At 40.8% G+C, this 15372-nt stretch overlaps 1 protein-coding gene across 2 annotated transcripts in view; it reads right to left on the bottom strand.

The window, feature by feature from the left end:
• Positions 1 to 705: 705 nt before the first annotated feature.
• Positions 706 to 15372, bottom strand: part of LOC309609051 (overexpressed in colon carcinoma 1 protein) — a 38436-nt gene continuing 23769 nt past the window's right edge. Inside the window, exons 3-6 of one of the 2 annotated variants that reach the window (XM_082349958.1) lie at positions 6556 to 6591; positions 5655 to 5734; positions 4270 to 4300; positions 706 to 1583 (exon numbers count right to left, since the gene is read on the bottom strand). In XM_082349958.1, the coding sequence (XP_082206084.1) occupies positions 1535 to 1583; positions 4270 to 4300; positions 5655 to 5734; positions 6556 to 6591 (196 nt within the window). In that variant the 3' untranslated portion in view covers positions 706 to 1534. Of the gene's footprint in view, positions 1584 to 4269; positions 4306 to 5654; positions 5735 to 6555; positions 6592 to 15372 lie in introns of both variants that reach the window. The other variant, XM_082349959.1, reaches the window with a different exon arrangement.

Below are 15372 nucleotides of genomic sequence, written 5' to 3'. Positions count from 1 at the left end.
ATAGAATCTAAAAACAAGTGGATATATATGTATATGTATAACTGATTCACTTTGCTGTACAGCAGAAACTAACACAACAACATTGTAAATCAACTAAACTCCAATAAAAATTAATTTTTTAAAAATGAAGGGCATATAGGAACTCTCTGTACCATCTTTACACTCCTCTGTAAATCTAAAGTTATTTCAAAATTAAAAGTTTTCAAAAAGTTAATCTGTTATCTCTAATGGGATAAACTGCTGATGCTTCACCTAAATTCCATTATGGACACGTGGATATGGGACAGGAGTAGGTGTATCGTAATCATTTCTCAGTGACTCTAATCTCCAGCTTTATTTTTCAGATCAATTGGATGTCCCTCTAGAGGGTTGGGATAGGGAGGATGGGAAGGAGGCTCAAGAGGGAGGGGATATGGGGATATATGTTTACATATAGCTGATTCACTTTGTTGTACAGCAGAAACTAACACAACATTGTAAAGCGATTATACTCCAGTAAAGATATAAAAAAAAAAATTTGATGTCCCTATGATAGTTGTATGGACCAAATATATAAGATAATGCTTTCCTTCTTGTGAAAAATTTTAGTTTTTCATAGTAATCTATTTATACATTATTATTTTTATACTGATGTATTATATCTATATATCACAATGTGTGACTTATTTGAAAGTGTTCTTTTGAAAAATAATGAAGAAATCCAGGTAAAGAGGGATAAAAATGTTTTAATTGTTGAAATACACTGGTAAATTGAGTGATTTACATTTCAGTACTAAGTGGATACACATGATCACTATCAAATTAAGAACTTTCCAAATATCCGACTAACCATCAGTGACAAGTCCCTGAAAACAGTGTAGAATTAACATGATGAGATGCTCTGATCACACACAGGTAGAATGGGAGAATCAATGGCTATTAAGTATTTGTGGTTACATAAGCCTCTGACTAAAGAAAATAGGAAATTAATCGAAATGTACATACGGCATGCAAATCTCAACAGTTTAAGTATTGCCATGTAGTACATTGCTCCCAATAAAGAAACTCCTCTGATATTTAAATAAAGCTGAAAACCAAATAGTAAAAAAGGAAAGAGATAACAGTAAGAATCAATTTAACAATTTTACAGCTAAACATTAACATGAAGTAGAAATAGTGAAAGATAACAGACAAATATATTACTTTGGGTAATTCATCGACAGTGCCTTATTATTGTAAGTTATAAATAGATGAAGGATTTTGCTATATAAAAACTATCAAAAAAGTATCAGTGAAAAGACATGATCTTCATGAGCTGTGGGGATGGCCAGGGTGAGAACGCAGCTGGGGCACCGCAGCCAGCTGGGCAAGAACCCTTTGTAAGCTTGCCTTCCCCGCAGGTGGACCAAATATAGTTCCATATACGTGTGTTGTTTAACCAATTCCTTTCTAGTACCACAACATTCAATATGTACCCATGGTTTTAACTATAAACTAAGAATTTGGGGCGAGGGGGGGCGACTGCTTAGAATTTCCTTGGAAATGTCTGTGCACGTTACACAATCCCACGAAGCAAAAATTCCATCCAGATCTTGATGAGGAGGCTATGACGGCAGCAAACAAAAAAGGGAAAAGAGTTAACAAGCGCGAAAAGGCGCCACTTAGATGAAAACATATCAGCGTTAAGCCTGCAAATTATTTACTGATTTTCTTTTCAGTAAAACACACGTTCAACATCCGTCCAGTATTGATTTGAGACTGAACACGTGGCCAGCACAGTGTGAAGCACTGATGGCACTTACATGAAGAGACAAAGTCAGGTGGAGAGAGAGACTTCTAAACTTAGAACCAAAATACAACAGGAGGATGCCTGAACCAAGCTACACGGCAACAGCACAAAGATACCAACTGCCCAGCCACAATCTGTCCCTTCCTTGTTTGGTCAGACCCTCTTGGGAAGAGGGGCGAGCCACCCACTTCACCTCGAGCTTCCCCAGGGGATCTGATGCAGCGAGCCCATCCACTGGCATTGGACAAGCATCACTGCGCTGGCAGCACTCCGTATACCTAAATGGGCGTAACTTTCACCCTTGGGTCATCTAGGGAAGAAACTACACATCTGTATCGTGATATAAGTAACTTCGATTCTGAAATCATTCCTCAATTTGCTTCAAAAAGTAACCAAGTCAACTTTGAAGTTGGGTCACTGAGTGAGTTCGGTGGCTTTATTTCTAGAGAGGTTTTATATGTCAGATCAAAAAAAAAAAAGTGTCTCCAATCTTTTCCATAAAATGTCTCTTCTCATCGGGGTTCCTGCCCGATAATTTAAGCTCAGATGCCACGCATCCAGATAAGTACCACAATGGATGCTTCGCAATTGAGTAAATGGACAGCCTATCAACTTAGAAAACTTGTCAGATAATTCAAAAGAGGCAAATGGATTGTTTCGCAACAGAGGTAAAGAATGGCGGAAATTGAGAGGAGAGAGGGCTGGCAATAAAATAGTTTTTATTTTTACACTGATAGCCATGAGCAGTAGGGAAATAGTCTACCTAGCTGTCCAATGTTATGCGGGCTGACTAACCAGAAATAGTGCTCAACTGTTATGAGGAAATTGTAGATCCATATGCAAAGCTGGACAATCATCTTGTCTAACTCTGTCATGTAAAAACTGAAACTGGGTGAAGCTGGGAGAAGGTAAGGGATTCATCTAAGGTCCTGTGTTAACAGCAGAGCTACCGAGTCTCCAGATATCTATCTACACAGCGCTTCTTCCCACTCTATTCAGATGCTTTTTGAAATACACCCTGTTTTCAGGAGGGTAAACACTAATATACGCTTACTTTCAACTAGATTATCTTTTCTATTTGATGCAAATAATAAAACTACGGTTGCATCAGGGAAAACTGGCAGGGTACTTAGAAATCTACATGAGAGTTAGAACTCTGTTAAAAATACTAGAAATAGAAAATCTCCAGCAAGTTCCTAAAGAGAAGCTCAACACCTTAATGTGGTTATGGGCACTAGGGAATAATGCTCCATAATGTTGTAGCCTTGATGAGAGGGTCTTTGAAAAAGCAGCTGCCCAATATTGTTGTATTTCTTGTCCAGAAGAAACCAGTTACAGCTTCCATGTCCCTTTTCTCCAGTAGGAAAGCTTATTTGTCTCCACCTGTGAGCTTATTCTGCAACCCGTCCCATCCCAGACACCAGTATCAGTACTGGTCCTCAGCCAGAAGCTGGTTCAATATCAAATCAGTCTTGCTTCTGATCTACCAATGGCTGGATTCTGGTTACAAAAAAGGATGATGGTACAGTGATGATGATATTGATGGTGATGATGACAATGAGAATTATAGCAGAAGCTACCATTTACTTCACATTTAATCCTAACAAGAACACTTCAATAAGCATCGGGGGAAGAAACTTGCCCAGCTAGTAAGTGAAAGAGCCTGAATTCAAATCCAGGGTTGTTTGACTCCCAAAAGAGAATGGGCTATCTCAGGAGACAGAGCATTCCTGATCACTGGATGTTCAAAAGAGGTGGGATGTCATTCAGCAAGACTGAAAGACAGTGGGGATCTAAGCATTGCATGCATGTTGGTCCAGGTAAACAGAAACTCTTTTCCTCAATGGAAATGCTGCTCAGTATCTTTTAGAGACTAGTACCCAGACAGTAGTTAATAAATGAAAGCTATTCTTCTTCTGTCCTTGTTCTTGTTTGTCTTATAATTTTATCTCCAAGCTCTTCACCAGGTCCACAGTGCTTCATCTTTTAAACTTGGTCTATGATTTTACCATTCCTTCCTGAAAAACTGGATCTTTGCACACTGATGATTGCCTATCTCTACTGGAGTTTTGGTACTGGTACATCTTCTCTCTGTATATCAACTACCCCTGACTATTGCCAAACATTTAATATTGATCCTAATCTAATTCCAAACCTCTCTAGTCTCTCCTTGTCTGTCACTTCCAAGGTCCTAGATCCTCAAAGACTTTGGCAATGAAGAGTGAAACCCTGGTAGTCTAGGCAAACAGCTTGTTCTTATTAAATGAATTAAGTTACATTCGAAAAAATATTAATGAAAAAAAAAGTAACTGCAAAGAAAATTGATCTAATCATTAAAGACCTCTTTACAATAAAATATATTAGGTTCCATAGATTTAACCACAAGATGAGACCCCTCCTCATACTCAAGTTCGAGATTTCTTAGAAATATAGAGCATTAATATCTACGGTTCATTCATCCAGGCTAAATATATAGAATTATTTAGAAAAATATACAGTACCTCTTGATTATTGTCATGATATTACTTTCTTCTAATCTTAAAAAAGAGAAAATTAAGAAAAGTTAAATGTTCAGTTATAAAGAATATATTCTAGTTTCCTACAAAACTACAAATAGTTGTGACATATATGTATTTGCTAGTCTAAATCACCGAGTAGAGAAAAAAACCAATGAGGAACAAATAACCATAGTATGTTAAGAAATAATAAAGGCTTGTGTACAAATTAAATCAAATATTACATATATATAATTGTATGTGTACATATTAATAGTTCTTTAAAACCACATTATCAGACAACTGTACAGTGATTAGTAAATCAGCATTCTTCACCACGAGCCACACTTAAAAATTTACTTAAGGGACTTCCCTGGTGGCGGAGGGGTTAGGAATCCACCTGCCAATGCAGGGGACACAGGTTCGAGCCCTGGTTCAGGAAGATCCCACATGCCACGGAGCAACCAAGCCCATGCGCCACAACTACTGAGCCTGTGCTCTAGAGCCCAAGAGCCACAACTACTGAGCCCATGTGCCACAACTACTGAAGCCCATGCACCTAGAGCCCATGCTCCGCAACAAGAGAAGCCACCGCAACAAGAAGCCCAAGCACCGCAATGAAGAGTAGCCCCTGCTCGCCGCAACTAGAGAAAGCCCGTGCGCAGCAACGAGGACCCAACACAGCCAAAAATAAATAATATAAATAAAAATAAATGTAAAAAAAAATTTACTTAAGCAAGAAGCTATCTACAAGGCTGCAATCGTACCTATTATCAAAAGAACCTCATTAGCCCTGCAATTACTAACTACTAAAACTCAGAAAAAGGAGCCTCCACTTCATATCATTATACAAAAGACAGTTAATTTTCTTCTAATCACCAGACTACTTATCAGTCACATTTATAATATATTATAGGAATGTACCTTTATGTTCTACAAAAACTCCATAAACTTACTGAAATGTTTGCTTTCATTTTCACACTGATCATCACTGAAATTAACAAGAAATTTAAAATCTCCATGGAGAATAACCAGGAACAGAAGGTAAATTTTGCTCTGGAATTGCTCTCATCATGTGGGTGGCAATGTCAACAAATGATTACAATGAGCAGATATGGTTTTTCTGGATTTTTTTTTAAGGCCACACCGAGCGGCATGCGGAATCTCAGTTCCCCGACCAGGGATCAAACCTACGCCCCCTGCAGTGGAAGCACGGAGTCTTAACCACTGGACCGCCAGGGAAGTCCCAGCTATGGCTCTTATACACAGTTCACTGCAAGTCAGTAATATGTAGGGTGAGTCAGGCAAGCTGAAATATACATTTCATACGTTTTTCACAAAACAAAGAAATAAACATGTAGAGAGAGTAAACATCACATGGTTCTACTTACTTTTTCGCACAGTCTTTGTTTGATTGGACACCATACTGACAGCTTCAGATGGTAGACCAACATACACCCCTCCATAGTTTCTTGATGAAAAGAAGCAGGGATAGAAAAATCAGACCAAACTACATGGTTACTAAACATTTGCAGAAAATGATGAGAGCATGGGGCCCTTCAAACAATTATAGAATTATTAAAATAACTCATGACTTTTCAAAAGTAGAATTCAGAATATTATTGTCCTTGGAGAGATCATTGTTTTTCTATGTTAAAAAAAGAAGCTATATATAAAAAAAAGAAAGCTGTGTAGCAGAATTTTTAGATATTTTACTTGCAATGAGAAAGAAGAGAAGTTGGGATTTTTAGAATTTAGTAGAGTAATAAATATCAGTAGCGTGACATGTTACAGTTAATCAGTCAACATTTATCAAGAATTCAGAGTGGTCAATGTGGTATGAGGTGCTATGGACACACAAAAACACTTTACCTGTAGGTAGATATAAAGTGAGGAGGAAGAGAGAGAGATAAGGAGTAATGAGAGTGGAGTGCTGCTAATCAGAGGATGGAAGGACGGAGAAGGCGGAAGGAAGGAAGAGATGTCATCCAATTTGAGAGACCAGCACATCCAAAGGCCACAAGATGGAAACTAGCACAAGCCGTGTGCACAGGACAAACCAAGCTTGTTTGGAAGAAGCAAAGATTATGGTCCCTGGGCAAGATATTTATCACACTGCATGCTCCTCCCTGTATTCTCTGTGCCAAAAGTTTTCCTGGTGGAATCTGTATTACTGGCAATGTGCTACAGTGGTCGATTAAATGCATGAGTTAAATTAATTCATGTTAAATTAAATCCATGAGGTGGGACCAAAATTATTCAAATTAAAGGTAGCTTCAACACCAAACATACCTCCTCTTGTCATCTTCTGTTATTGATTCTTCTGTTCTAAAAGGTCAAAAACATTTGCTATGAGCCGTTTGGTTACACAGTCAGAGACTTCATTTTTGGCTCTGAGAAAAGAGGAACTGATGAGTTAAAGCCAATTTTGTTTATTTCAAGTTCTTCCATCAAGTATTTCTATAACACAGGATTCTCTCTTCACCTCAATCATTTATACACTAAGAAATTGGCAGTTTTCTACTTACCAAAAAGCGCAAATCCATCAAATGCCAACAAGTCCAATTGCTGAACAAAATCAAAAACTGAGGTAACCATAATGGAAAAGAATATAAAGAAAAGAATGTCCATATGTGTATAACTGAGTCACTTTGCTGTACAGCAGAGATAGGCACAACACTGTAAATCAACTATACTTCAATTTAAAAATGTTTAATTAAAAAAAAACAGAAAACACTCATTCAAGGGACAAAAAACAAAAAAAAACAAAAAACCTGAGGGCAGCCAAGACTGGAAAGAGCACATAAATTGGGTGTCAGGAAGCCTGGGTTCTTGTCTGGCTGTGCCACCGCTCCCTGTGTGACAGGCTGTGGGCAAGTTGCTGGCCTGTATCTCATCTGTAAAATAACGGGGTCGACCAGATGACACCCAAGGTCCCTTCTAGTCCTAACACACTATGAGTTTGTGTCTCTTATGCCAGTTCAGCAGCACAATTCTAGGTATGAAAGATTTCCTTAGTGCAAAAAGAGTTAAAGTCAATTTAACTTTCTTTTATCTAAAAAAACAGCCGTTTTATACATGATCTACTGCAAACAGAAGAGGGAAATGTTCAAAAGAAACTTCTAGAGGGAATCACTACTTTAAAATGCAGTCTCTTTCCTTGAATAAGAGGACTCCATATTCTACTAGAATTCCTTGGCATATTTTTAGGAGGATCAGGAAGCTTACCTTCAAGTACTAGCTAGCATACATTAGTTATTTTTCTGAAAGAAAAAAAAAAAAAGACTCAAATGTATCTCGCTGAACTCAACATGTAATTATAAGGGGCTTCAGTTAAGAAGAAAGCAGACTGAAAACATCTAAACAGCTTCACTGAATCTTTTAATTGCAGGGATTGTCATATCATGGTTTCACACATTTAAAAGCTGTGAATGTATATATGTACATGAGATTTTGCTTCATTGCAACAGCCCGTAAATCCGAAGTCTATAGAGAAAGGAAGTGGAGATTTGGAAATTATCTGTTAAACACTGGCCATGCACACAGAAAATACTCCAATAGAGGGCAAAAACCACCCTGCAATCTAATTTGTCCAAATTGAGCCCATAACCTACTTTTAATTATCAACTTCATTTATCTCTTGCTAAAGTTGGATCGTTTTTTAATTCAAAGGTGTCAAAGTCATATTGTATTAAAACTGGTGCTATGCTTATTGAAGTGGTATAACACTTTCAGGTGCTGTTTACCAGTTTTAATTAAAATGGATTTATAACCCGTTAGTACAGATACTAGAAAAAATGATGGTGACAAACTCGTTCAAGATTATCAGAACTGTTTACTCTGGTTCTGAATGGCCAACATTATAATGAAATTGTTTGTGAAGCTGTAACTGGCAGATTTGGACATATACAATGTCTCATTTTTTGTCACAGATATTCTTTTCATATCCAATGACATATCTGTGTATTTTAAATCTTTCCCCTTTTGCCTAATCCAGCTTAAGGATTTATTCAGTGTTTTAAAATATATTTAACTTCCCCAAATGTAAAAAAATAGTGAATTATTTTTAATCTATTATCTCTCATAAATTATTCAATGCCCTAAAACCCAACTGTGTTCTCCTTGATAAAATTTATCAACAATCCTACGCATCTAATTTGCAGGAAATGATAATGTGGCTGACATATTTATTGGATAACAAATTAAGCTTCAGAGATATTACTAAATCTTTAAAAATACCATTTATAAGGACTTTTCAGATGTCCGTTCTTTTAAACCTTTAAGTGAGTTATAATGCCTGTCTTTGTCTACATGCTCCCTTCCTTCCACAAACAATTATTCTATGATACGAAGACTGGAGACTAAAGACTACATGGGTAAAAACTGCATCATCACTGAGTCCTTCCTGTGTGTCAGGTACAGTGCCAGACACTTCACATGCATCAGTGCTACTCCTCTCAACCGTTCTGAGAGTTTACAACTGAGGAAATAGGTTCAGAGAGCCAGGTAATTAACAAATATGCAAGACCAACATTGAAACCCCATCTATCTGACATGAAAAACATGCTCCACATTCGAATTCACCACTCTGCCTCTCAAATAGGAAGATGTGAAAGTCAAAAACACTTCCAGTGACAAACCAACATGTTGGTTTCCCCTAAAGTGGGCACTGTCTCTGTACCACTCTTGCAAAAGCTTTGAGCCTCACCCCTGTCTCACAACCTGCTTGTGTAACTGCACCAGGCACTTTGCTCGTAGGATTCTACTGTTTCCTTTAATCCTCATCACAATCCTGCAAGATGGGTATTAGCCACATTTAAAGATGAAACACTGAGGCTCTGAAAGGTGGAGCAGCATGACCAAGGTTACAAGGCCAGGTAATAGAGCCAGAATTCAAAACCAAGGTTGTGTGATTCTAGCTCCTGCTTCATAAACTGTGAGCCCATGCTAATTTGTATCAGAGAAATACCCCCATCTCCCAAGCTGGATCTCTCTGATTTTTACCATCCCACTTGTAAGAGGGAAACAAGATGGCAGAAGAGTCTTAGTCAATGTTTCAATAGCATTAGACCTAAACCTCTATGCTGCCAGGGACAATCAATCTTTGCAGAACTTGTTGAATGGCTACATAAATCATTTTTATCCCAATAGAAAACCTCTCCAGATCAGCAGTTACATTAGACTCTATTCATCTGGACAACCAGTTTGAAGTTGAGGTGAAATCAGAAAACCACGGTTGGTCTAAACCAAATCTCCTTGCAGACAGAGAGGTCCAAGCCACAGTGTTTAGCTGCCTGAGAGACAAGTGCTGCCCTGTCCTGTCCAGGAAGACAGCATCCTCCCAGCCAGGGTGATGTGGTCCTGCCCCGACTGAACAGGCTGTAGCATTCGAAGAAGAAATGGTTCATCAAGCAGCAATAAAGATTCCTGGTAAAAGGAAGGCCCAGAGATGTTAAGCCACAGGCCCTGAAAAGCTGGCAAAATTGTCTCATGATTACTAGTGACTCCAGATGGGCATCCAAAAAATATACCTTCTGGTGTGGGGACCAACTTCTCTTGAAAGGGTGTTTCTTGTCGATAAAAAGTGGACATTATCTCGGGACAGTTCAAAACTGGGATGATAAATTTATCTGACAGCTAAGCAACTTAGCAAGAAGCTTCAGTCTTTAGGATTCTAATCCCTGGGGAGATTTTCAAGTTTTGAATAATAGCCTGGCTGTCCAAACACCTGGGCTGCCCCACCTGTACACCACTTTAAGGAATCACTGTACTTGTTTCCCCTCACGAAACATATTTTGAAAGATTTTGTTATCAACTGGCCTTACTATCTCACTTGCTGATAATTTTCTTAGACATACAAGTGCCAAAGGGAGCCTCTGATGTGCATGGGATGGTTCCCACAGGGTGTTTGTGTAATGTGAATCCAAGGCAAATAAATCTTATATTTTGCTAATGTAGAGCCTGTGCAGCCTCGTTGTAGATTTCCGTTCAGTTTCTAAAGTAATGAAAATAGCCTGTGGTCCTCCTTCGACCCTGCCAATCCAGAGCATCGGGCTAGGAATTGCACTCGGGCCAGATCACCCCCCCCCCCCCACCACGGAGCCCTTGGATGAGCCACTGTTTTTCATGAGGGACTTGATTATTTTTCTTGTCTGGTCACTACAGCTTTAGTGGAAGGGCAGTGGCTATTGTGCAGCCTGCAGCTGTGACTGCTGACGGATCACAAGATTTGTTCCTAAGCAGGGAAGGAAGTGGGGAGGAAACGCGGGACAGAAGGCCACACGGACTCCGCCTTGGCGAGAACAGCAGCCGCTGACAGAGTCTAGAGGGCCCCCGGTCACGGACATCGTGGCCCTATTTTCTGCTGGTACTAAAGACAAAGAATGAGATGACTTCACCCTGGAGTCTTCCCTTAGAAAACAGAGACTGAAGATTGCATTAGTCCATGCTGGAGACGACAAAGTGAAAAGGAGGCCGATTCACAGTAGAGGAGCTGGAAGAGGCCAGACCGCACTGCTCGGGAGTTAATTGGTCCAGATATCTCCACAAACTCGGCCTACCCGTACTCTTGCTCCTTTAGACAAGAAGCAAGTGGACATACCTCAACCAGGAGAAATCTCCTAGTGTAGCGATCCACTTCTAAATAATAGTTCTGAAGCCCAGTGCAGGAGTCAATGCCCAGGTGCCTACAGGCAGAGGCACTGAAAATGGGAAGTGTGAATGAAGGGATTCAGGGACGAGAACACCCCTGAATCTACCATAAATGGGGAAGAAACCTTGAGAATAAGGCTTCTACCAAGGGAACCAAAACACGGGGTTATAGGAGGCAAGAGATCAGATACCATCAATCAAATCACCTAAAAACAAAAAGCGAAAGGTAACTTTCACCAGTTTCCCTCCCTGCTTCCCCTGCTCCGGTCCCAATTTCACCACCATGCAGGCTGATGTCAATAAGGGGAAGGAAAACGAGCACAAATTACCAAGGGGTCGACAACTGGAAGCAACTGCGTGGCCTATCAGGACAAAACCTGCTCTGGCCAGGGAAGCTGTGCTAGACTCGCCCTGCCCACGTTCTGCAACGCAGGGGCGAGGACTCTGAGAAACATCCCCCTTTGCCACCCGGCTCCCTGTTAGGTTCTACCAAATGGGATGCTCCAGAGACACAAAATGCAAAAAGAGGGGAAAGGGCTGCTCTTTCCAGCTCTGCGCACTGCTCCAGCCTACAGCACCCCAGCAGCTGGTTCCAGTTTCCAGGACAGGCCCTGTTAACCCTCCTTTTCTGGTCACTACAGCTCAAGTGGGTGGGCAGTGGCTACTCTGTGGCCCCCAGCTGTGGTTACTGCTGGATTACAGCATTCAGCTGTGATTACGCCAGCCTGGCAGTGCCCTCTCCCCAGAAGGCAGCATCCCAGCCCCAGAGAACCGCTCCTCTTCCAGCTCCTAGATTCCAATAACCCCAACTTCCTTCCTTTGTCACTCCTGCCCTAGGAACGGTAGCCACTTCCTGTTATAACTCTCCCTACGATCTCAGTCTTCCTTTCTTACATCCTCAATCCTCCATGACCTGTTTAACCAATTCCTAATAGTAATTTCTCTCTGCTAAAATATTTAATGTGGTTTCCTTTACCCTGACTGGACATGAACTGACACATGACTTGGTAGCAAGAGTGGGGTTTATCTCCCAGCCCTGGATTGAACGTGTCTCACTAAAGCATTTAAAGTACCTGTTATTTCCTGTTTATCAGGCCCAATTACTATGTCATCAGTGTATTGGACCAGTATGACGTGCTGTGGGACATCAGTAACATCAAGATACTGCAGAATAGAGGATGAACGGCAAGACTGTGATGGTATACTGTTGGCCTTGCCAGGTAAAAGCAAACTGCTTCTGTTATCCTCGCAAACCGGTTCAGAGGTAAAGTATTCGCCAAAGGTTGCATGACAGGAGCTAGGGGCTATGTTGAGTGTTTTCAATAAAGATACCACACCTTGAACAGCAGCTGAAATTGGAATCACCATTTCATCAAGTTTACAAGAATCCAAAATCACTCTCTAAAATAAATCTGCCTTCCACATGGGCCAAAGAGGCAAGTTAAAAGGAGACATGAGAAGCGTCTTCATTTTTTCAAGTCTTTGGTGAGGGCACCAATTTCTGCAACTCCACCAGGAATGCAGTATTCCTTTTTGTATATTATTCTGGTATAGAAGGGAAATCCCATAGACTTCTACTTGACCGTTCCTACCAAGATAGCCCTTCCTTCACAGGTCAGAGAGCCAATGTGGAGATTCTTCCAGTTGCCAAATACATCTACTCTGATTATGAACTCACAAACTGAGGAAATAACCAGAGTATGGGATCTGCAGACTACTGGACTCACTGCAATTTTTAGGTTAGCCAAAATTCCAGTTTTTACCTGACCACTATAAGCCCACACATGGACTGATCACCCATAGTGGCATTTTGGGTCCTCAGGTGTTAACAGCAACTCAGAGCCAGTGCCTAGAAATCTCTAAAAGGTCCAGGTACTTCCTTTTGTTCTGGACACAGTTGCTCTAGTAAATGAACACAAATCCTTTGGGGAAGACGTGAAAGAATATCTACCATACATACATGTGGCCGTGTTTAAAATTCCCTCAAGGGAATGTGGCCTTAATTACTCTGAGTCTGACTTGGGTCTGGAAACTGGGTTAAGAGGCTATGCCTTTCCATTGTGATGACTCAGCTTAGCTTTCTGGCTCACAGACCAGAAGTCTTCCTCTTATAAAATATACAGAGGGAGAAAATGAACCCTTAGATGGCCATCCTTCTCATCTATCCCTAGGGGGATTGTGATCAACTAGCTCTCATCAAGATTCCTTCCAGGATGAAACATTCTGCCTCTTCATCCCTGCTGTCTGTTATGGCGAGTGTGCCCACCTTGTCTTAGGTGGTTCAGTTCTTGGCCTCTGCTTCTCTGGGATCCCATCACACCCAAGGAAACAAAGAACCCATCTCAAGGGCAGCATCTCCCAACTATCATAGCCATGTTATAGAGGACAATCATCTTGGATACTCCCTTCACTATGTGTTTCTCAATTTGCTCAGTCTCCTAGGGAAGGGGGTCTCCTCTGCAGTGGGGAGCAGCTCACACTTGAGAAAGTCACACCAGCTTTCCTCTCTCTTCAAGCCTTTGGATTCCTTCCTCTCCATCACACCAGAAAAGTTCTGACATACTGCTCCCCTGGTGAGAGCATAAGTTCCTTCTGTTTAGTTTCATCAACCAAGTTGACTAAACTGTTAAGAGTCCTAGCTATGCACCTAAATTAGATCTGGAATCTCTGTTAAATACAACAATATCAATAAATTCAGTCTCAGCATACACTGCTTCTCCTTGATCTCACACCCTTAGAAGGCATTTCCATACATATTCCTGAGGATTCTGGTAGAAGAAAATGCACAAGCCTGCAATTACTTTGCAGTATAAGCTCTTTCCTCCCAGGTCAGACATTGTGCTTGTCCCGTGGGAGCACCCTGAGATCTGATTCTATTTGTGGGTCCCGTAGCAATAAGGGGTGGTTGCAGTAGGTCCTGCAGAGGACAAGCACCCCCTAGCAAGGCAATCACCCAGGCGAGGGGACCCAATTCCATGCCTCTTACCCAGCTGGTCTACCCTATTCTCAAAGGCCCTGCCAGGAAAACAGAAAGTTTCTGGCTGGCAAAGATGGGGAGAGAAAGTCAGCTCTTCATCATTAGCTTCACCTCAATTTTAATTTAGCCCAGTCTAGTGCTCTTGAAAGAGGAAATGGGAAATAGATGAGGCTACAACAGCTGTCTCTAATCTAACCAGGGACCAAATGGCCACAGACTACTCCCTGCAATGTGTACCTGAATCTAAAACAGCTAACAGAGAAAGCCTGGCCACTTAACACAGTCTTAATGCCTTAATATCACGGCAAATGCAACAAGATGAGAAAGTCACGGCCCCCCTTGATTTCTGGAATCCCCAACTAGGTGAAGAGGAGGGGGGTGGGGTATAGTGTAAAGAGGCAGGTAGGCTGGCTTTTTTTATTCAGTGGTGCAAGCAACCACCCATTTGAATAATTTTAAGGGTCTGGAAAGGCTAAGATTTAAATATAGTTTAATTTTACCTGTTGGCTAAAGTTACAAATTCAGGTTCTCTATTATCCATCATGTGTGCCTCAGTGTCAATTAAGGAAGAGGCACGTGAAAGAGGGGGCCGGGCCCCAGGGGAGGGGCTGGAACTAAGAGCTCGGGTTCAGGTATAAACAGCGTCCGTTTCACAGTTGTGCCCAGGACACATTTTAGAAGGAAGACTTACTTCTCAGGTCCAAAGAGTAAAGGAGCGAAGAGGTACTAAAAGACCTAGATTAAGTTTAGCAAGTAGTTCCTCCATTTTTAAATCCCCATGAGCCACTACTCTACAGAGTAAACTTGTGTAATAAACTTGTTTTTTTCCAGAGAGAGCATGACCGAAAGCCTCTTGGTAAATTGCTTTCTCTGGTCTCAAGACAGTGTCTTATTTCTGGGCATATACAGCATCTGAAAATTTGTGGAAAGTGATGTCACATTTAGAAAGAAAATGTAATAGTGCGATAATTGTTTAATCAAAAGGTCACATCACATCTTTTGAAAAAAACCTTTTAAACGGCAAGAACATTTCCTAAGAACCATGGAGCATATGTTAACAATTTGGGACCAGGTTTAAAAAATACACTGGGCATTTAATTACCATCGGGTCTCTTTTCGTTAACAAAGACTTAGCTTCTTTTATCAAAGGACAGGTGTTGGAGGAGAAAGAATGTGTCGAAGTTAAAGCCACCCACTGAGTCTCATGATAATCTCCTAGAGTGAGATCACATGCTCCCAGTCTCTGACTCAGATTTCCGGCCACTGCATTCATAAAAATGTTTGCAGAGCCAAGTGTGATTGAGGGTAGACCACAAGTCCATCCTTTCCCCCCACTTTGGGGATTGCTGAAAAGCTAAATCCTCAGTTGATAGTTTAAAAATGACACATCTTGTTATAAAGCAGAAACTAACACACCATTGTAAAGCAATTATACTCCAATAAAGATGTTAAAAAAAAAAAATGACACACCTTTGCAGAGC

Source organism: Balaenoptera borealis, assembly GCF_965194805.1.
Source record: "Balaenoptera borealis genome assembly, chromosome: 13".
Taxonomy (NCBI): Eukaryota; Metazoa; Chordata; class Mammalia; order Artiodactyla; family Balaenopteridae; genus Balaenoptera; species Balaenoptera borealis.
The sequence above is the reverse complement of the archived record's forward strand: the minus strand, read 5'-3'. Positions and strand labels throughout refer to the sequence as shown.